The sequence below is a fragment of the Phoxinus phoxinus genome (assembly GCF_949152265.1).
Source record: "Phoxinus phoxinus genome assembly, chromosome: 10".
NCBI classification, from domain to species: Eukaryota; Metazoa; Chordata; class Actinopteri; order Cypriniformes; family Leuciscidae; genus Phoxinus; species Phoxinus phoxinus.
This window is the reverse complement of record NC_136885.1, coordinates 31,260,318-31,284,486: the sequence shown is the minus strand read 5'-3', so window position 1 is coordinate 31,284,486 and position 24,169 is coordinate 31,260,318. Positions and strand designations below refer to the sequence as shown.

At 36.3% G+C, this 24,169-nt stretch overlaps 1 protein-coding gene across 1 annotated transcript in view; it reads right to left on the bottom strand.

The window, feature by feature from the left end:
- Positions 1 to 24,169, bottom strand: part of syngap1b (synaptic Ras GTPase activating protein 1b) — a 127,305-nt gene that overhangs the window by 66,729 nt on the left and 36,407 nt on the right. Inside the window, 2 exon segments of the mRNA XM_079625633.1 lie at positions 12,101 to 12,206; positions 20,336 to 20,472. Coding sequence (XP_079481759.1) covers positions 12,101 to 12,206; positions 20,336 to 20,472 — 243 coding nt within the window.

Genomic DNA, 24,169 nt, shown 5'->3' with positions numbered 1-24,169 from the left:
CCAGTATTGTCCAAGATTCAAGCCCCCTGAAGGGGTTTGTTGCCTGATTGGAAATGGTTGTTCTGTTTTAGCTGATATACATTTATTGAGAAATTATTGAGAAATATTACGATTATTATAATTAACCCTGTAACACCTACTGTATAATATTCAGGATGTGGTACGTGTCTTTATGCTGTGAAATCTTTACGGATTTTTAGTAAATGTAAGAATAACTTTTAGATTGTAGATGAATACTTACTGGACTGAAGAAACAGGGGTTTCTTGATCATCCATAATTTTCTTTTTAGAAAAATCATGTTCAAATGTTAGTATGAAATATGATTCATCAGTCTTTTGATGAACGTTTATTTGTTAATCTCTTAATCATCATTACATATATTGCATTACATAATATGTTTTGCCCACACAATAAAAACTACAGAGCCTTACCGGTAATCATAAAACTTAGCATTTAAATATCATCTTACTAAGACATATTATTGGGAGATATAGAGTGATGACTGAAATGTATACAGTATGTATGCAAGTAGTCTGCTGTACTATTATAATTTCATCTTACTTTTTGGCCATATAAGTATCAGCAACAGCACCAAATTATATAAAATATAAAATATTATATAAAGTTTTTCCTCCTAGAGTTGCAGCTACAAATTAACACATAATATATGAGCCCTAAAAATCCTGATGTATCAAATATGATACTCAACATGATACGCAAAGGCATGTTAGCAAACTTTGGTCGCAACTTCCAGTGAACTCTATTGGTAATGACATCAAAAAGTTTGGCTAAGTGCCTGCACTGAGACCGCTGCTGTGTCCCAAATCACTCTGATATAAATAAGAAATGATATCACTTCCAATTCAGTCATTCATTTATTCAAACTGCAAAGAATGGTTAGGTTGAGTGCATTGCATTGTAGGACACAGTAACCAATACAGTGTGCTCTATTGAATACTGCTTATTTTGATAAATGTAGTACTGTAGGTCATACAGGTATTTTACGTATAATGAAAATGCGCAGTATTGCAGAAAAACTAAGACTAGAAGTTTAGTATGCTAGTAAGTATACTTACCGCACAGTATCTAAAATAAACGTTTTATAATCAGACTGATGGCTCAATCAGATTGAAATCCTTCCTTCAGCAGGTTGTGCTTGATAATGAGTTATTAAAAGCACAATTACCAGTGATATGAAAACTGAATTGGTTACTGACAGTTGGCTTTCGGTGGCGCATCCGAAGCGCATGAGTACTGAATTTAGTTTACTTTCGTGGCGTATTGCGCTTGAACAGTCAAATACACACGCTTATGTGTCAAAATGCCCATCTTGGTGAGTATTCATGTAAACAATCAGTTACCGGTATGTCTAAATTGAAACAGTAGAGCAGCGAAATTGCGATTATATTGGATCATAACTAAGGTCTTAAAGTGACAGCAGCCTCATATAGGCCTAGCAGCTGCTGTCTGTCGTTAATGTTAATCAAACAACAACAACTAAATAATTCACTGCTCTCATATCTTTCATAGTTTTGTTAAGAATATTTGTATATGTAATTCATGGTGGGGGAGGGAGGGGATTTGTATATTGTTTTAGAAGGGAGGCCCATTGTCTTTGACTTTGAAAACCCCTGCTATACAATATGCAATAGCATGCTAGTATGCTTTTTTAGTCATTTTTGGCTCTGATTTGGTGAATAAACAATGTGGAATTCCTTATCACTTCAATTTAACAAGAAATGTTCAGATGGAACAATAAAGAAACGCAGCAGCTATATTTGCACTAAGCGCAAATAGTGATAGATGCTTTTTACGCTAAGTGAAAAATAGTAGTATTTTCTTCCAACGTGATTACGTAATGCGTGACGCGTCGCAGACCAGCACAAGACGAACTATTGTGGTCAAAAAGTATATTATTTTTTACTTTTTTTTAGAAAATGACCGATCGTTTGGCTAGAGAAGACCCTTATTTCTTGATTGGGATCGTGTAGAGACTTTGAAGCTGCATTGAGACGGATCTCGTTCAATGCATCTACATTGTCGTATGCCACAAAAATCAGTGTGATCATTCCATTCCTAGAAATCAAAACTAGTCAGCATTATTTTATTTTTTTGTGGTAGATCTCTAGATATCAATGCTTTGGCCTGCGGACACACTGGCACCATGATATGCCTGTTGCATTTTTCATATGACAGAGCATATGAGGCAACAGCACTGGAGCAGAACCGCAAAAACAACAGCACTGAAAATGAATTGCGTGGCCTTGCATGACCTCTGCCTTTGGGGGAGCCGCAGATGTCAGGGATTATTTCAGCCCGTAGTTTTGTATAATCAATATATGGTGCATCTGTAATCATTCAAAGGTTGACACACAGTTTACAGTAGAAGATGTGTCTGGAAAAGGAGCCAGGCACAGAATTTATATTATATTACAAAATAAAATTCAAAGAAGGTCTAAAATGTCCAAGGGGGAGCGTGCAAACAGTAAGGGAGTGTGGCGTCCTCTTTGTGCCAGAGAAATGAAGGTCGGGCCGTGCAAAGGGGCGTTAAATCCAGAGATGCAGAGCCAGGCGGTCATTATCTTAGCAGACAATTCACAACTGAAGAATTGACTCCATTTTAATTCATGAGCTGGAATTTAAAATGAATCGAACACATCTTGCATTTGAATTGGAATGAAGAGGAATTTGAATTGCAATTCAAAGAAATTCCATATAGATCATGGATTTTGGAAAATGAAGAGTTCTTCCACCCTGATCCACAGAAGTTGATTTATTACATTTTATCTATTTATGTATCTATGTCTGTATTTATGTCTATCCATCCATCTATCTATAATAAGCATTAGGTGTGTACTTAATCCTTTATCTATGGTAGACATTAAGTATTATTACTCTGTTACTATAGTAAAATAAAGTATTATTTTTAGAATCTTTTACTTTTTATTTCGACTCCACAACATTCCAGAAAAATATGCCATTCCTTGAAGACATTAAACATTTTCTCAGTCGCTTTGGTGCATTTCTCAGATCACAACTGAAATTCTCAAAACTACTTGTTCATCCTCCACATTATCTAGTCATTTGTGCACATCATAAAAGCAATTTCTCATTCTTTTGAACAAATTGCAAATGCTTTGGTACATTCATGCAAATTTTGATTATGTACAAGTATCTGCTGTTTATTACATCATCAATTGCTCATGTCAATGTATTATAACACCGTCAAAACGTTAAAGTGCATTAGTTCAAAAAGTTTGAACTAGTTGTCATAAACTATCAAGCATATTTTCTGTACATCTCTTAGACTTTGTTTTGTTAACGTGTACTGAATTGATGAATTGCAAAGGTGAATCTTGAATATAACTAATGAAGGGAAAGGTCAAGTATTAGATCAACCAATGATTAACCAGTTCTCTAAAATATCTCAGTGGTGCATCTCATGAACTTTCATTTGGCAAGTATAGACAGACAAATTCTTTCTGATAATGGAAGTACAACAAGGAAACAAACAGGGTCAACAGTCAGGAAGAAGAAGAGGAGTGAGGATGCGTTATGGAAGGGAAGGTAAAACAGACGAAGTAGAAGAGGCCAAGGACGTATGCATGTTTCTGATGTAATAAGGGCCACTACACTATTCTCAATCATGACCTTACGGGTCGAAAGTTATACAGCCGAATGCTGGGAGAACAACAGTGTCCTCAATCATTCAAACGTTTGTAGACAGGTAATCAGACAATGTTCACTATACTGTTATACTATACTTACTGTAATGCTACATTACTTGCATTTTACATTATACAGTAAATATACTTTATAGACACTTGTTTTGAGAAATGCACTTACTGGTTGCAAATGTTAAGGATGATTCCAGAAATGTTCCAAAGCGACTGAAAAAAAAACTGTATTAACTTTGAATAAAACATATGCCAATCAGTATCAGTGGTAAAAGTCTCAGTCACTCATTTTTGTCATAAAAGTTTTTATATTTCAGCCTGAAACACTGTGAAAATAAAAACACTTTTTTCCCCAAAAAACTTTTCTTCTCTTCTGTTGTTCACATATTCTCTCCTCAGGAAGTTTACTTTCTGTCAGCGGCTGTGCCAGACGTGGCTTGGGTCATGAATATTAATGCCGCTTTGAGACGTTTGCCCTAACTGATTTGCTGAAAGGCGGACGTTGGTAGGTGAGAACGCTAGCCGCGTGGGATTACAGTTTACCGTTTGTGTGTTTGTTCAGCCCATTGTCAAAGCAACGGCTGGCAGAATCTTCTGATCGACATTTTAAGCGGCGAGCTGCAATTTTTTCCCTTCACACTGTGACAAAGCAAAATAAACCTCTTTAAATGATCGTCTCTCAAACAGTGTGTTTATAGTCACAATTAGTGGTTGTTTTGCCCCTTAAATGTGAGCAAGAGAATCAAATTGCCCCATGCAGCAAAAATAAATACAAATAATAATAAATATATATATATATACCGTATATATATATACCGTACATATATACCGTATGTATATACTGTATATATATACCGTATATATATACTGTATATATATATATATACCGTATATATATATATATATACACTACAGGGCCGTTGAATGCTTGAATCTGATTGCTTGACGGACGTTCTGAGGTGTGCAATTATTTTCAGGGAACCGCACGGCTAAAGTAGTTCCGGCAGGTCTTGACCTCATTACAGTTCCATATCACTGCGCCTACTTAACTGTAATAACGGAAACTAGGATACAATTCATAACAAGAAAAACCATGCAGCCCCATGCGCTTGATCTGCAATTTTCAATTTCTAACTTCACAATCAATGGAAACATGCAGTTTAATTTTAATAAATAAAGTATAGTCCTATATATAATCAATAGAAAATTAAACTGAATATTTAAATAAATTGATTGTCCTAATGCACGGGTTTTCATAATTATTGCAAATAATATAACAATAATTATTGATAGGCCTATACTTGTTAAAAGGGCTTTCTGTTTCATTTATTAGTCTAGTCTACTGTCACTAATAGAAAAAAAGAATGAACGAATTAGCCTAATTAAAACGAATTGAATAAATAAATAAATAATAATATTGACGCACATGCTTCTCTCTCTCTCTCTCTCTCTCTCTCTCTCTCTCTCTCATAACTGCATTAATAACTGCATAAAGCCGGGGACACACTTAGGCCTACTGTAAGGCCGGTTATGAATGTAATTTGAAATGACTGATCATGCACGCGTTTTCAGCGCGTTCAGTCTGTGTTCACATCGGTGTTTAAAATCTGCTAGTGCATTCACAGTCAGAGAATGTTTCTAGTCGTTAAGTGTGTGTCCAGCATTACTCTGCTATCAGCGGCTCAAACCTCCGTTACTAACTCTAAAATTACATTTTGGAATTAGCAACGGAGCATGGGTTTAGATGCGCAAGGAATTAGTCCTACATACAAGAGCGTTTTAATGACAAAAACTTTACAAACGTCTTGAAATACATCATCTGAACAATATTTCGAGGAATAATTGTTTTATAATTATTCCTAGAGAATTATCCACCCGAGGTGTAACGGCCACTCCGCTTCGCGTCGTGACCGCATCACCACCTCGGGTGTGCATTATTTTTATAATAATTAAACGGCCTGTCGTCAATTATTCCTTACATATACAGTATGTTGTAAACAGAGCAGCTTAAGGTAACACTGTATATTTTTCAAAATAAAAATAGATTTTTGTATTACATGCCAAAGTATATTACAAAACATACTTCAAGTCAGGATTATTATAGTTAATTAAAACAAAAATACAAATACTTTCGTTACTTGAAATAAAATAAACGTTAACTGAAATAAAATAACTTTATTTAGCTAGTTGCCAAGGCAACATTTCTCATTTTCATTTAGTTTAACTTGATGTATTAAAATAACAAAACATGAAATAATTTTTTTTAAACTACACATAGACATATAAAGCAAAAATTACAAAAACACACAACAAAATAATTGTTTTAATAAAAAATAAAAATATTAATAAACACTATAACTTAAACTATAAACTATAAACATAATTTTTCAATGATACTAAATAATAGGAGAAACTAAAAAAATAAATAAATTGAAATGTATGTATTTTTTGTAATTTAAATATATCTACTGTATGTAAATATTTCATAATATAAATATTTAGTATTTTAATAGTATTTAATATACTATTACATTTAGTATTAGTTTAGTATTTTAATATTAGCAATATATGTATTTATAGTCATTTTCTTGAACAATTTAAAATATATAAAAAATCCTATCCTCTTAAAAAAGTATTGATACTAGTCTAGCAAACTATAGTTTTAATAATTCAGCACTTTTACTTGATATATAAAAAAATGTGTTCTTTTGTACTTTTACTCAAGTAGGAATCTAAAAGTAATACTATAGGGTATAAAATGTATTTTGGTCGCACAAGCATCATAAACTAGATTAATAATTAGTACTCTTCATGAACTGTATACCCAAAATTCCCACAACTATACAAACTATTAAAAAAATATTATGACCCCAGCACATTTCCTCCCACAATGACTTTCTAATTGAAACCAACTCAGAGTCAAAGCTTAAAGAAAATCCCACACGACATTGTGGAGCGTTCATCTTGTAAATACGATGATACCGACGTGACATGAAGGCACGAGGGGAGGCGGACCCTCTGCCACAGGGAATACAGGCGAGCACAGCATTTATTCAGCATTACAACCCAACGGCCGCACAGAGATTCCTCGTGGCACTGCGAAGACACAGCATGATGTTCTTTCTGTCTGAAGAAAAACTGCATGCCCATGCTCTGAATCAATAATTCATATAGTTTCATGTGTGTGAAGAACAGGGGAAGAAAGGGTGAACACAGGAGAACAGGCCTGACTAAACTGTAGTCTCGCCTTTGGCATCCTGCAGGTACAAAGAAATGTTTCCATTAAATGAAATATTGGAAAATGAAATAAAGTCTCTCTAGAAACAGGAAGAGAGACAGAAAGCTAATCATTGGGAGAATCTGTACAAATGTAAGCGCAGTTTCTGACAAGATATTGCACTATGTAGCACTACTTTTTGAACTAAAGCAAGAACTCTGAGCGCATAAAACTCACATCGGCAGTGCGATTATGGCTGTGATCTCAGCAATCGGATTCAAAAACAAGCACAGAATGTTCCCCAGCCCAAAATAGCGCAAGCAAAGACTATTTAATATACACCTTCATACTTGGTGTGTAATGAAGACAAAAATGGCACTTAAAGGAATAGTTCAGCACAAAAAAAATACATTCTCATTATTCGAACGTGCGCAAAAGTTTGGGGACAGTAAGATTTTTTCATGGTTTTGAAAGAAGTCTCTTATGCTCACCATGACTGGATTTATTTGATTAAAAATACAATAAAAACACTAATACTATGACATATTTAAACAATTTGAATATATTTTGAATAGTACCGGTAATTTATAGCTTTCTCTACAGGAATAAATTACTTTTCAAAATATATTCTCTTCAGTGTCACATGATCCTTCAGAAATCATTCTAATAAATTGATTTGTTTCTCAATTATTATTATCAAAATAGTTTTATTATTAAAACAGGTCTGCTGCTTAATTTATGTGCAGCATTTATTTAAAATATTTTGTTATATTATACATGACTTCATTGTTACTTTTAATTAATTAAATGAATGTACGCTAAAAAAATTTTTTTAAATGTTATTTTAAAATGTATATATACACACACTGTGTAAAGCATTCGTGTTGGTTTAACTTAGAGTTACCTGGTTGTCTGAAAATTTGAGTTTATTTATAAAATGAAGGAGATTGGTTTAATTAATAGAAACTCAAAATATTATGTTATCTGAACCACATTCATTTTCTTGATTTGAGTAAAATTTGTGTGTGTGTGTGTGTATGTGTGTGTTTTATGTTTGTTTTTGTTCTTTGTTTATGATTAAAAACCTTGAGTAGAACACAATCAATACAGAGCAATCTCAATATAGTATATAAACTGGAAATTATATTTATTAATTTTATTTGTATTTATTTTATGAGTAAAAATAGTATTTAGCATTAAGATGTTCACTGAACATCATTGTATAGAAAAAAACCCAGATATCGATTCTTTGAAATTACAGCATACAGGTTTGGAACAACATGAGGATAAGTAAATAATGACAGAACTGTCATTTGTGGATGCACTATCCCTTTACAAGTGTCCTGCTTTAGTGCACCCTGATGAAGACATCTGCATAAAACACTAATGCCTTGTCTCAAAATCTTTGCCCAGTCACACGCTGTTAGTTAGCTAGCTGAGAGCAATATGCTCTGCCGTCCCAAATAAAGGGAATTTTATTCATTAATGTGACTCATTTTCTCATGTGACTATATATCTCGCCACATCACAGTAATTCCTTTAGCCTAGAACTATTTTCATAGCCATGGCTGTACTGTCAAGTTGGGTTTTTGTCAAGATGAAATTTCTTACAGTATGTGCTATGAAATTTAATTTAACTATTAACAGTATTATTTATTTAAGGCTGAAAATGAACATTTTGTCATCATTTGCTCATCCTCAAGTGGTCAAAGCCGTATTACATTATTCTTGGCCGTTGAAAAAAGATGTTTGAAATGTCTGAGCTGCTTTTTACAACACAATTAAAGTATTTACACCTTAAAATACCACAACAGCGCCATAAATGTAGTCCATAAAAGTAATTTGAACTCATATGTTAGATTTGTGTGAAGAACAGATCATAATTAAAGTGGTGAAGACAAAACCTTGTGTAATGTGTGTCCATTTTGACATTTTGAATTACACACAACAAGCACAAATGAGACCGAAGAGCTCCAGCGGAAGGAACATCTCTGGTTTTACAGAAGAAAGAAACAGTATATGAGGGGGACTAAATCATTTTTGGGTGAATTATTCTTTTTATTATCGAAAAGGCATTTTAGATCCATTCTAACAACAGGAAGTGTTTTTAGACAAAATTTCTCTCACATAGCAGATCATATTTTCTACTATTAATAAATTAACAGTACATTGAGGACGATTTTATGGCTTGGATCTGGACATACCTTCTTGGATTTCGCCGCATAAGAGCCACTGCGGTGGTGATTTGCATACAAATGCAAATTGCAATTAAAAACCAACATTAACCCAAAGCTTTAAGTGCTTGTTTATTACTTAGTCTTCAATTAATTCTAACGCCCAAGGCAGCACAAAGAAAAACCAAAAAATCGACTGCATCAGTGAAAGTACTCTACATCCAAAGACAAACTTCAACCACGCGGACCGATGCTTTCAGAATTGCCTTTTCTGTTAATTATGTTGAGGGCATCCGAGCAAATAGCTTCTGACCATACTTAGTTGCTTAAAGCCAAATCATTTTTAAAGGAGAAGAGTGTCATTTTTTGATGTTAAAACACTTTCTATGTGGTGTGGTAACACCACTATCTGCGGTGGTTTCACATTGTTGCTCAGTTTATTTGGGTGCATTTTCATGTCAATTTCTGGCTCAATCAATTATCTGTTTGCTTTGGGCAAAGGAAATGTGTTTGAAAATTATATTTGCAATTTTGTGTAGTGCTAGGGGCACCAGAATTACACATTTCACCTTTAACTACAAAAAAAAAAAAAAAAAATCCACTCTATATTATATAAGGTGTATTAGCCAGTAAAGCAACACATCAAATTTACATCATCCTTCGCCAGTAAGGAAAATATCCAAAATGGTGGACAGTTGATGTAAATACTGTAAATGTAAGTACTCAAAAACAGAAATAAACCAGATAATGAAAAAAAACATGCAAACTCCAACACAGAAATGACTCCTGGCTCAGCTGGGGTTCGAACCCGGGGACCCTCTTGCTGAGGCGACAGTGCTACCCACTGATTCACCGTGCCGCCCATTTTAAGGATTTATATATAGAGCACTAATTAAGAAAACGGGGTTTGCAATGTTTAGACAGCGAGGCTGCTCACAAAATTTTGGAACAGAGCTAAATAGTCTCATCCTGAAAGTCTACACATGTGCAAATTATGCAGGAACCAGAGGAGAAGACACTACAAAATAGGTCACTGTGTCATTATGCAATGAAGAATCTATATTTCACTGAACGCTACCCCCCAAATATAGCATGCCTTGTCAGCTAATTTACACCATTAACCTGAGATAAATTCCATTCAATATTTAGTTTTGAATGCCGTATAGAGCCCCTGTGTCGCTCAGAGAAAAGCTCACGTTCATCAGAACGTATAGCTGTGGGCAGCCCTTCTCGGAAACCGTGCAAATCCCAAATCGTTGTCACGGAAACTGCGAAAGGAGTCTCGGGTGATCAGCAGAGGGCCACCTCGTTCAACACCTCACACGGATGTGCTATTCAGCAGCAGTCAGCATGCTATACTCTTCCAAATAAAGGTTACAAAAGGGGTTTTGCAGTGGTGCCATAGAAGAACCGTTGATTTCTTAGTTTGAAGAACATTTTAAGGCTAGATACTATAGGCAAAAACATTGTTTTTTCACACTCTGGTCAATTTTGTGCTATTTGGCTTTTCATAACATGCTTTTCAAACTGATGGAAAGAAAATAGTAAGTGTTTATTTTATAGCACTTTATCTATTTGCATATATTTCAATTACACTACATATCCTTAAAGCCCATTTTGTCAAAATGAGCCAGAAACCTCCACTTCAGTAACACACCAAACTTTTATCTATATTCTGTTTTTTACAGAGGGGTTTGTTTATTGTGGCTGATCAATGCCTGATCTTATACAACATTTTATTCCTAAAAATTGTAATATATATATATATATGAAATTTCGATCCATCTGTGCATGGGCGGGGGATACAAAAATCCGGAAGTAACTGCGTTACGGAAAATGCGGAAGTATAATCTGTAGTTTTCACAAAGACCCTGGAGCTGTCAAAAGTCAAACACGTCATCCGGCGAACATTTGCTGGCAAATGTGAATTTCTTGGCCCAGGTAACACAGAGAATGAGTAAACATTGTTAATTTATATATACTGCCGATATTGTAACAATACAAAGCGAGCTGAAAATTGACAAAGTTACACTCTAAAGGTAGGTAATTGCAGAGAGGCTAGCAATAGCAAGTTAGCTTTGAAAGCATGAGATCCCACCCTCCCTTCAGAGCGTCACCAAAGCCATACCTCCTTCAAAACACATGAACGCACAGAGCAGATTCTGCAAAGCATCACGAGAGATGGCGTTAAATTGCCTCATGTTTTAAACCACAGAACATAACAATAATAATCAATGTAAACAACTTACAGGGCTCTTGCTTGAACCACTTGACTGCTGCAGATACATTTCGGTGTTGAAAGTGTTGACATACTGTAGGAATGCATAAATCCGAGTCTGAGGACAGGATCAGCTCCGGGTAGAACCTCACTGGTACCCATATTTACGACATGGCGTGAACGCAACATAAACTTGTTGTTTTAGTTCAGGAGGAACAGTAAAAGGCGGCTGCTGTTCGTTTGTGGCAATGATGTGTGATTTCTGTGTGAGCAGGTGGAATGTGTATGGAAATACATATGTTGACAGGCAGGAAGGACATCGTATCATTGGACGAACGTTTTTCGGTCCTGAGACTTCCATAGAAGATAAACAGTATGCACATGTTTTAATATTTAGACCACTTCTATTATTGATTGCTATCAGTATGCGAAGAAAGTTTCAACCAGTAAAACACTATATCAACCAGTATAAAACAAATTGCCTACCCTACCTTTAATTAGATAATGCCTCATTTGCATATTTAAACAATTTCAGATTTTTTTTTATTCTTGATGTAATTAATACAACTGGGGAAGTATGGTGATATCTATTAGTTAAATGTTGTACCCTTTTCACCTGATGTCTTGCCTTAATAATCTAAAGAACGTTTTTCAACTATAAAAACCTTTTGTGCAATGGAAAGATTCCATGTATTTTAAAGGTCCTTTGTGGAACCAATAAAGAACTTTCATTTTTAATAGTGTAGGCTTTGTTAAAAGTGTCACTGTCAGCACCAGATCGAGTGCAAGCAAGACGGCACGTGTGCGACTCACCCATTTCAGGATGGTGCCTCCCCTCCACAGGCACGCTGACCGTCCGTCGCAGCAGCTTGTTCCTTTGCGACTCGGAGCGCCGCTCGCGCATCAACAAAGGGTGAACCTGCGGGAGAGCAGAGATAAAAGGTCAGAGCAAAGAGTGTGAGGTCAATATGGCAAGCTGAGTCAAACGTGCAGGGCTCTGCGCTAAACCAGTCGGAAAGCTCCGCTATTAAAACAACAAGTCCCGTTGAGACTAGATTCCTTGAAATAATAAAGCAATGGTGTGTGTTTGGGGTGAGTGGGGAAAATAATTGCAAACTTGTGTGCTTAATGTGTTTATTTAAGCCTCGGTATGGGGCTGCATCTCACGGGAATTCTTCTTAATAGGGAGAGCTCACTCATCTCCGTGAGCTCGGGGTCCGCAAGCACACGGAGGACAACATCTCAGAGCAAGTTTGCCTTCAAATTGCACAGGGGTTGTTTAGCGGCGTGAGCGCCTCTCCTGTGTTCGCCGGCACTATCCGGAGGGACATACGATCGGGATATCGAGAGCAAGGCTGTGAAGGAGGCGATTACCTACAGTCTGGTGTGATAAATGAGTGGGGCAAGAGAGGATCAGACACCGAGCCCTATGGGAAACAGCTAAAATGTTTCAGGGGTGGCCTTGTCACTCGGACCCAGCTGCATTATGGGACACTCTTTCCATTTTTATGCACAGCTCAGCTTTTCACACACAGAGAAAAATGCAAATTTAGGACGTCTGAAGGGATTGACACAGCTGACTGTAAGATAATGGTGTGCGCACACTGCCTGACGGTGCATTCGTGCGGTTTGTCTTTATAGTTTCAAAAATGAAGGATGTCTACATTATGCTATAACCATGAGGGTGATTTCAGTTAGGGCAAAGCAAACTAAATATTATGTTTTATTTGTATGTCTTTTAAAACGGCTCTATAGCCAGCTGCAACGAAATTACAGGAAGGATTGCCTCATAAAAGATGCACAACATGCAATAAATCCTTCATGACTAACTAGAAAGCATGCAAGATCGCTGTTTATTAACGTACCTGCCCTTTTATGTGAACAATTATCTACTATGCAGGCAGTGCAGATTTATTTTTAAGGATAAACTCAGTGCACGCCATTAAAGGGACAGTTCACCCAAAAATGAAGATTCTGTCATTAATTACCCTGTTGTTCCAAACCCGTAAGATTCTTTGGAACACAAAGGAAGATCTTATTGATGAAATCTGAGAGCTTTCTGTCCCTCCATTGACAGCTACGCAACTGACACTTAAAAAAGTTCATAAAGAGATCGTAAAACTAATCCATGTGAATTGAAGGGTTTAGTCCAAATTTTCTGAAGAGACACAATCGCTTTATATGATGAACAGATTTAATTTAGGCTTGGTCTGTCACAATCATGCTAATTTCAAGAAACTGAAACCAACATCTACAATGTATGTGTATCAGGACTTGTGGGACTCTACTTGTGACTTCAGCTGGGCGACTGTGTTGGCTTGGCAGCAATTACCTAGTTCAATGTTATCTGGCACACAACACAGAGAGTAACTGTGAACAAAACACAGAGAGTCAGAGACCAGGTGGAGATGGACCCGCCACTGATCGACAATTAGCTGCCCAACAGACGAGCCATCACTGGACATAGAGCGCAACAGTGCCCGCCCACTTTTTCAACAGCCTTCGTTCCAGAAGTATTTTTAGTCTTCCGGAAGTCTTCATTATAGAGTTACAAGACATTAACCAAACAGACCAGCTACGTACATGGTGAATCACAACGATACAAACTCTCTTTTGATCTAATGGATGAAATAAACGTATATATATAAATGCGAAAGGAGATAAAACGGTTATGCTCTGATAGCCGCAAGGTCACGGCAAACGCTGTGAGTGTGTGTTAGAAATCAGGAATGGTGAGAGAACATTGTGCTTGGTATGTTTTTCATCTTCAAACCAAACTTGGGTCTTCAGCCGACAAGCTTTAAATCGCGTCTGGCTAGCACGCTTCCCGTAATGTTTACGCATTAAGTCAGTCGCCAGAGAGAAGGCGTCTTTCGAGGCTGTTCGAATGCATTCGACCTCATGAGCGTCTACAATCCAGTCGAATGCATTTTTGACTACCTCTGGAAGTGGTCGAAAGTGGACAAGCGCGAAACGTTTTAGACCTGTATTTAGCATCATTCACTTGTGATCGGATTGATGAAAATGCTTCCTAATACCAGGGGTAATCAGGGCCTTAGTGCCATTTTCTCATTTTGATTCTCTGATTGGTGGAGATTTTGCTGCAGAATCATGGGTAATGTACTGTAATTTTTCATCAGGAATTCCACTGCTAAACATGCTTATTTAAAAAAATAAAAAAAATAAGGTGAAATAATGCAGCATGTGATGGCTTAACAACCTCAGAGCTCACAGTGGTGCTGTCTTTAATGGTTTATAAGTTATCATTAAAAATAATTTCCCTTGGATAAAGGATGCCCTATATTTTATTAAATTAGAGAAAAGCAGATTTTCTTTTCAGTGGCAACAGTTTTTGTTATTCCAATTTGGTAGCCATTTCTTGAATATATTAAAACTCTGATCCAGACTTCATTGTATTATATATATATATATAACCAATAGCAGATCAGGGGCGTGTTAGAAGGAAAAGATTGATTATGTGTTGGTGACACTAATTTCACCTTTAGAATACAGTAGTTCAGCTTTGAGACATCTGTGTCCTGTTGTTTAACATCTAGCTGTATTGAACCCAAGAACACTTTCTGTGTGTATCCCACCTAAATCTGGACTGAGCTCAGGCTTGGCAAACGCATCCATGCTGCGCTATAGGGGGGTCTGCCATATGTCAGCGCAGTCTAAACCAGCCCAGCTGTGTGATGGGGCAGGTGAGGGAGGAGAGCAGCAGGTGTGCAGCCCGTTCTGTCCTAATGGTGCGCTAATAGATCACAGCCCAACCTGACAGCACCCTGCCGGCAGCCCGACTGACCCCGAACCTCAACTGACTTCGCTGGCATCCCGTTCCACCCCGGATCTGCCCCGTGAACGCCGCGGTATCACAGCAGAACAGCAAAGGTAAAGAGAAGAAGGATGAGATCTGTCTGCTTCTATCAACATCACATCACTGTCAGGTTCCAGCTGCTCTGGTAATAAATGACACAGGATGATTTTCACTTGTTTGTATCCTGATCCTGAGAACGTCGTACCAGAGATATATTATCTCCTGTTTCATTTTTACTGTGCGATCATTGAATTATGGATAGAAAATACAGTTGCAATCAGTCAGATGTGGCAGTTGAAAGATATGGATAGATTGATGCACAGTTTTCTCACCACAAATATATGGAAATTAATTCTCCACCTACAACAAAATGGCAGCAAAAACTGTCCGATCTGTTAACAAAACCTGTCTTGTTGCAGCTCTACATTGCTTTTTACATTTTTTAATAGCGCTAAATGAAATAACAAAAGAGACATCTTTAGACCTTTGTTAGTGCATTCAAGTCACTTCTATTCAACCGTTAAAAGAGGTTAAAATTAGCATTTGCGTTGAGACTAACATTTATAAGCTAGAACTTTCCTTTTTCTGCCTCTGACTAGAAATAGCAACTAAAACATATTGGCTATATTAGATAAGGAATCCCATTAATTTACTCATTATGGGAATAGATTTTTAACAATAACTTATAAACATTTAAAGACAGACCTACTGTGAGCAATGGGCTTGTTAATTGATGATATATGCTTCTGCATTATTTCAAATTATTTTTAAAAAGTCTTTCTGCAACACACACACACACATATATACAGTATACATAAAAAATCAGTAACTGATTATTTGTAACCTGGATTACGTCATCAGATTCCAAAAGTTAAATACTTGTAATAAGATTATATTACTGTTTAAAATCAGAATTTATAATCAGACTAGTTACTTTTTACTGATTACATGATTATTTAATTATCAGAAAATGGCAGTAAATTATTCATAATTTATTAATTCTCCCTATTCTTTTAAAGGGGTGGTTAAGTATGATTTCACTTCTCTCCATCTTTGTCTGACTCCCTTTTAACATTTAAAGCAGAACAGTTTCTGTCATTTTAGTGTGTCTGCGTGAGGTAATCGCAGCTGCTAACACACGAGCTCTTGAAACCCCGCCCTCTGCAGCAGGTTGGTTTGGTTAATGGCATGAATTAACAAAGACTTTATTAAAATCCCTTTGTTTAGGGGAAATTAATGGGAGAAATACTTCCAGAAAGGATGTTGAAAAACTAGACCGCTACTGTTGCACTCTATGGTAAAGAACATTCTGCTTGTCAACCCATTTCATGAGCTCTGTCATATGTTCACGTGACATCCCAGGAATCCATTACATAATCTTTTCCTCCAGTTCAAACAGACTCCCACAATGCTAACGGCTCTTCTCAAAGACTTGTCATGTTCTGTCACACCGTCAGCTGCGATCAAAGCCTCTCTGTTGACTGTGTCCATACTAATGAATATATTTACTGTGACATCTTGGAATACCACAATGAAACACAATGCGAGCAGCCACAGAGAGCGATTCGGTTAGCGCATGATTCCATAGCCTGATTCCTGGGGCAACTACAAGAATGGCTGCCGCCCACTCACAGCGAGAGAAGCCTTGCTCTGGGTCTACTTGCGTAACGCAGTGTCACGGTTGCACAGATCTGCGCGAGGACCATTCATCTGAGGGCTGGTGCACAGAGAGGGTGTGGAGTCGGACGTGGGCCACTGTCACCAAACATCAATTAGGATCTAATGACATGGCGGCAAATCACTCCTCACTCTCTCACTCCCTCTAAAGGCGGTTTCTGAGCACAGCAACAAGTCACTACATTTCTATCATCCATGTTACTGTCACCTACTCTGAATTTGATTCTCTTTTAATATGATTTTGTGATGACTCAAATTAGCTGTAAATAAGACAATTAAACGTATTTAAATGTATTTAGACGGTTACTGATATAATGTATCAATATCATTGCATTAAAGGGGGGGTAAAATACTTAGTTTCAGTCAATCTCATGTTAATCTTGAGTACCTATAGAGTAATAGTGCGTCCTTCATATCTCCAAAAAGTATTTAGTTTCATCATATTTATAAAATAAAAATACAGCTTTCCGATTCTATCCGGAAAAAGCCGAGGTCCTTGATTCTGGGCGTGGGCGGAGCTATAGAGTCAAGCGGGAGCAGCTTGAGCCAGCAGTAACACTGGGTTCTTTGGGAAGCTGAACAAGGTAAACTTTCCCTCACATCCCAAAACACACTTTTTTGGAGACATTCTTGACATCAACCATTCCTATTTAGCGCTGCTGATGATGATTTCCAGTAGTAGCCCGTCGATGAGCGCGGTCTTTCTCTCCTCTGGTCGACGACGTGTGCGTGAACGCGCTTTTCCGAGGGCAATGCTCATATAAGGAGTTCCACTCTGGTCTACGTCATTAGATCTACGATAGAAAAAAACCAGCCGAAACGTGTTGCAACCCGGAAGTTTGATTTTCAGCACAGAAATTCTCTGTTATTCGTTCAAAATAACTTTTCAAACTTTGGCCATTATTAGCATGAGAATCCATCTCTTTAACACTGTAAACAACTCTGAATACATGAAACACCATTGTACCCCCCCTTTAAATACATATCAAGTGGTATTTATTTTAAGAAATATAAGCACACTATTAAAAACAAAATTACCAGAAGTAGTTTTTAGGGTTTTTAGGTGTTTTTTAAATTATTATAAATTATTTTTAATATTATAATATATAATGTAACAAATAATTTATATAATAAATAATAGTAACACTAATAGTAAATATATGTATATTAAACATTATATATATATATATATATATATATATATATATATATATATATATTTGTTTATTCTTTTTTTTTAAAGAAAGTCCTATCCACACACACACACACATATATATACACATACATGTATATACTGTGTGTGTGTGTGTGTGTGTGTGTGTGTATATATATATATATTAGGGCTGTCAAAAGATTAATCGTGATTAATCACATCCAAAATAAAAGTTTGTGTTTACATAATATATGTGTGTGTACTGTGTATAATTATATTTATATATATAAAAACACACACAATCATGTATATATTTAAGAAAAATTGGTTATATTATAAAATATTTATATATAATATAAATTATATAAATGTATATACAGTATATAAATGCAATTATTCCTTAAATATATACATGAATGTGTGTGTATTTATACATAATAATTCTACACAGTATACACACATATATTATGTAAACACAAACTTTTATTTTGGATGTGATTAATCACGATTAATCTTTTGACAGCCCTAATATATATATATATATATATATATATATATATATATATATATATATATAAAAATTATAAATTATAAGTAAATAGTTACTCTGATAGGACATCTGAGTGAACTTGAGGAGAAACTAAAAACTGAAACTATTAAAAATATTTTTTTGTTAATTGAAATAATGCTGAAATAAAATGACACTTAATTTTTTTTTTATAAAAATATAGAAATTTTGCCTTTGAAACCAACTTAAATAAATTTGAAGTTTGACGTTTAAGTACTAAAATTAAGAGCAAATTAGAACAATTAAAAGTGGTAACATCATAAATGGATTGGAAAGTATGTTACTCGCCTCACTCATCAACACCTCCTGAAAACAATCAGAGAAAGCATGTCCTCCTGCAGACTCCCAGAGTGCAAATGTCTTCATGGAGGAGATGATTGTCATTCACTACAGGACCTGAATGAAGACCCTCACACACACAAACAGGGCTGCAACTGTCCCCTGCAGCAGATGAGTGACAACCATGAATATTTCATGGTGCTCATCTTCACAGAGGTGACAGCCATTAGCCTGTCACGACTGATTCACATCTATTCAAAGTGTGGCCTTATCGGGACATGCAACAAAACGGCTGCAATTAGTCAGGACGGTGCCTCTGATTAATGAGCCTCTCAGCGCTCTCCTCCACTAGAGACTTGATCCACATCACTGCCTGCTTTACAGTTCAGCCAGTGTGTCCATTAGATCCACAGGCACTGCACAGGCTGACTTCCTCAAGGTACGCTCAACTAGACTCTAAAGGTCCTTGCACACTAAGTCCGAAATTCGCGTCCTAATAACAGATAACATAATAACAGTCAACCAGAATAGACAACCTAATATATATTTATATTGTTTTTATTAACTAAAACAAGCTAATTGCATCTGAACCCCTCCACCAGTGATCATTTGAATAAGAAACCACTGTATTTCTGTTTTCAAATTTTTAAATGCAGTTTTTATTAATTGCATGTAATCACTGTTTGTTAGCAATTTGCTAAAAAAAAATGGAAATATCTATTTTTAAATATTTATAAAGACTTTTAATTAATAACTAAAATGTATATATATAATAATATTATAGAATAATGCTATCATAATAATATTATATATAATGTATTATTTATCAGGTATATCACAACATTATATTAACATACACTATTATATTATAACATGATACTGTATACTGTATTTATACTGTATTGCAATAGATTATTTATCAGATATATTACAACAATAATAATTCATTTTCAATTCAACATATAATATATATTTATTGGGTTTATTACAACAATATAAATACTATATAATATATATATTTTTACACACTATTATATTATGACACAATACGGTATATTGTACTTATATTATAACATGATACATGTATAAATAAAAAATATATTATATATATATTTATATATGTGTGAGTGTGCGTGTGTGTGTGTGTGTGTGTGTGTGTGTGTGTGTGTGTGTGTGTGTACTTTTGTATATGTGTACTTGTGTGTGACTTATCATTTTGTAACTTGCCATTGAAAAATATTTAGAAAAAAAAAGGTATTATCTTCTTCAAATATTGATTTAATCAGACTACTGATAATTAACAAACTGATAATAATGACTCACCACACTTAATGCAAGTTGCACTTACATCACTCCCAGACAGTACATGCAAGTCGACTAAAGAATATAGAAACAGAACGTTGAAGTGTTTTGAGCCATGGCAAGTCTCAAATAAAGATCCTCATGTGAACTGGCGGTTAAATTACCAGCCGGCACACAAACTCAGTAAAGGAACAGGCTGGAAAGGAAGTGTTAGAGGAAGTGCATGATTACATGTGATTGGGCTGCCAGTACCTCCTCCTGGTCCAACATGTAGAGCTGATTTCCACTGATCACACACAGACGAGGATTCCAGTCGGGTTGCTCGTAGGAGGGAGCAGCAGCGAAGGAGGGCTGTTGTCGGAAGGAGGGGGGGACAGCATACCTCGCATCTGGGAGAGGAGAACAGGTAAGGGACTGCATGTTAATAATAAAAATGCAAGACAGAACTATACTTTTATTCCAATTAGTTCAAAGTCTATATTTAACCGGAACATACAACATGTGACCAGTATGTGGTGCTGTTACCAAACATTCATCTGCAAAGTCATCCACTAAATTCAATTAATCTATACCTCGAATGCAGCACAAGTCGCTTTGAATAAAAGTGCCTTCAAAAATGGATAAATGTACTGTAAGTTTAAATCTGGTATAGCAAAAGCTTTGCTAAATTACGATAACAACATAAATAATGTTGGCATTCAATTGTCATGGCAAAAAATAATTTATGCATTACTGTAGAAAAAAACATGTAAAATGGTGGATCGGCTATATGGCTGAACTAAAGATGAATATCGATGAATTATCATACTTCAATTTGCTTAATAGGACTAGGTGTTAAAATCCCTAACAATTCAGCACAGCAGTGGCATTGACTGCATTGAAGAAGTCTTCTTAGGTGGGTTGACTTGTAGCCACATTCCTGGAAAAACACAACAATCCAATAGTTTGTAGCACAACCGCTGCACAGAACTAAAGAAAGCACCAAAACCGGAAAGAAATTCATCTTAGTCACGACTTTAGGCCAAAAATTTCAAGACGATGCTCACTGCAGAGCCAATGGGTGGAGCTTAACATCCAGCTCCTCCTCTATGAATGTTAGGGGTGGGGTTTTATGGTCTAGCCACACCCTAACCCTAATTAGGAGCAGGACTAGTTAAAGCTCCACCCATTATATCATTTGGCTCTGCCGTGAGCACCACTTCAAGATTTCCTGCGTTCTGAGGAGTGATTTTCAAACCAATAGGTGGCGCTAGAACTGCTAAAGTAACCTTAGTGTAGTCTTACATAGACAGTCCTTTGACTTGTGGCATAAAGACTAGTCCACTTTGAAGCTTATTAGGTCTAAAAAAACACCCACTTAGACAGTGAGGGATCATCATACAACGACTAGTGCAGCAACCAACCAACCACAATGCATTTTTAATTTTATGTGCTATTTAAGGCCAGATAAATCTGAAATGAATTGTTTCACAATAATTGACAGGCACAGCAAAAAAGTATTTCAAAAGATGGTGCAACACTCTCCATGAACAGTTTTATAGAAAAACCCCTGAATAATAGGGGTGGGAGAAAAAAATAGAATAGTTTTGGAATCGGATCGTGACTCCCAGAAACGGAACTGGATCGGATCGTGAGGTGCCTAAAGATTCCCACCCCTACTGAAGTAGCATGTAATTCGTAATGAGAATTTCTGTATGTCTAAAACCATCATGGGCGTCGGAAGCAAAAGAAAAGTGGGTGGGTCCTCCACCGGAAAATTTTTACTGGAGTAAATGCCATTTCATGTATTCTGGTGCCTTTTAATTAAACAAGTAAACTAAACTCGGCTTCACGTCGGCCTGTTCTTTGCCTCCACGTCGTGCATTAAATGCACAGCTATCCATGGATTATCCCGCTGATACCATGGTCATTTGCCAGCATTGACAACTTAAAGCTGTTATTGATGTTTGCAACGCAATATTTGACTGGAAGGGTACAACGGGCGGTTATTTTCGTCAGTTACGGCTCGTTGAGAAATATAATGTAGCGATTTCAGCGGAAATGGAGTTTAATTCATTAGGGCATTCCTCAAGTGGAATGGATTTGACAAACGGCGCTCTGAAAAGCGAACAGACATATGCGCTGAATGTAAAAGTGAGTGGGTCCAATATCATTTGTCTTAAAAAGTGGGTGGGTCTTGTCCCACCCATATACAATGGTTCCGACCCCCATGGAAACCATTAAAGGGTTAGTTCACCAAAAAATGAAATTTCTTTAATTAATTGCCTGCCCTTATGTCATTCCAAACTTGTGAGACTTTTGTTCATCTTCAAAAAATAAATAAAGATCTTTTTAATGAAATCTGAGAGCTTTCGGTCCCTCCATTGACGGTCTACGCAACTACCACTTTCAAGCCCCAGAAAGGTAGTAAAGACATAAAAGTAATCCATGTGACCCAAGTAGTTAAACCTCAATTTCATGAAGCAACACGAGTGCTTAGCACAAAAAAAACCGCACATAATTTACCACTTATCAGCCCACTAGCTTTTTGTAAGCATTATATCAGTCAGTAAATGGACGGTTGGTGGGCCAACACTAACATCAGAGTTAAACCAGTTGGTCAAAATGAAATGCATACCCTTCCCAATCAGTGTGCCAAATTTGGCAACTTTTTACCATATGGTTCAATGGGCTGTCATAGACGCCCAGCCAAAAACTGCAAGAAAAAACCCAACAGACACAATATGTACCTACAGTAAGATGCGTGGTACCTTTGGTCTGTGGCTCCTCATAAAACACAGCTTTCAAACATAAACACCACAATACATATGAGCTTCTACATTTTTAGACAGCAATGTACCATACAGACACCAGGGTGTCTTTCTCCTCAGACTGTAAATGTATAACTCATGTGCAGACTTTGATATCGATAGCCCTGTACAGCTCTAAGGTTTCATCAGGTTCAGCTCTGGCCCTGTCAGCCAAGGCAAGAGCATTAAAGCCATTACTTTGGCCTTTGACTTTTTTACTTCATCCCTGTTCTTCTATAAAACTTACAGCTAGACGTGTCTCCCACACTTTTGCTCCAAAAACAGCTCAGAGTCGATATTCTGCCCCTGTGTCCTCTCATTGCATGAGTCCCTACCCTCGAAACCTCCAGCCAATCAGAAACAGCCTTGACAGATGGTGGCGGCATCAGAGGGATGCTGGCCCAGCTCAGGACGCTTCTGTCCAGACTCAAACACACATTTGTCAGATTTCCTCCAAGCACTCGAGAACAACAGAGAAATGCCCTCACAAACCAGATCTCTGGACTTAAGTAGCCTTATGTTTGCTAGAATTGATGCATAGACAAATGGACTTTTTTTTTTCTTTCATTTGTTTGAGCTATTGGAAAAACATCTTCTGAAATTGGAAAAAAATAATGTCTATTGAACACTGAACCTTAAACTGATTTAATTTAACACAAGGCACAATATGTTTATCCAAGACAATAAAGCTAAAGGGAACATACACCTCTGTTCAAAATAACTTTTTTTTAGCAATTTTTGTTGTTGTTGTTCAGCAAGGATGCACAAAAGACATTTAAAATGTCAAAATTATTTCAAATACTTCCATCAAAGAATCGTAAAAAATTTATTACGGTTTCCATAAAAGTGTTAAGCAGCATTTTCAGCATTGACAATAAGTAATGTTTCTTAAGCATCAAATCAGCACTAGAATGATTTCTGAAGGATCATGTGACACTGAAGACTGGAGTAATGATGCTGAAAATTCTGCTTTACCATCACAGGAATAAATAATTTTTTGAAATATATTAAAATAGAAAAGTTATTTTAAATTCTAATAAAATTTTACTGTATTTTTTATCAAATAAGTGCAGCCATTGTGTGAGCATAAGAGATATAACAAAAAATTAATTCTGATCCAACAAGCACCCCAAAAGACTACAAAACTAAGTAGTCGCTATGATTCGACAAAAGATAATTAGTAATAGTAGATAATGACAGATTTTTCATTTTAAGGTGATCTATTCCTTTAACATGACAGCAGGCCATGAAGTGACTCGAACAAACAGGGTAAACACAGTACTGCGCCGCTGCTCTG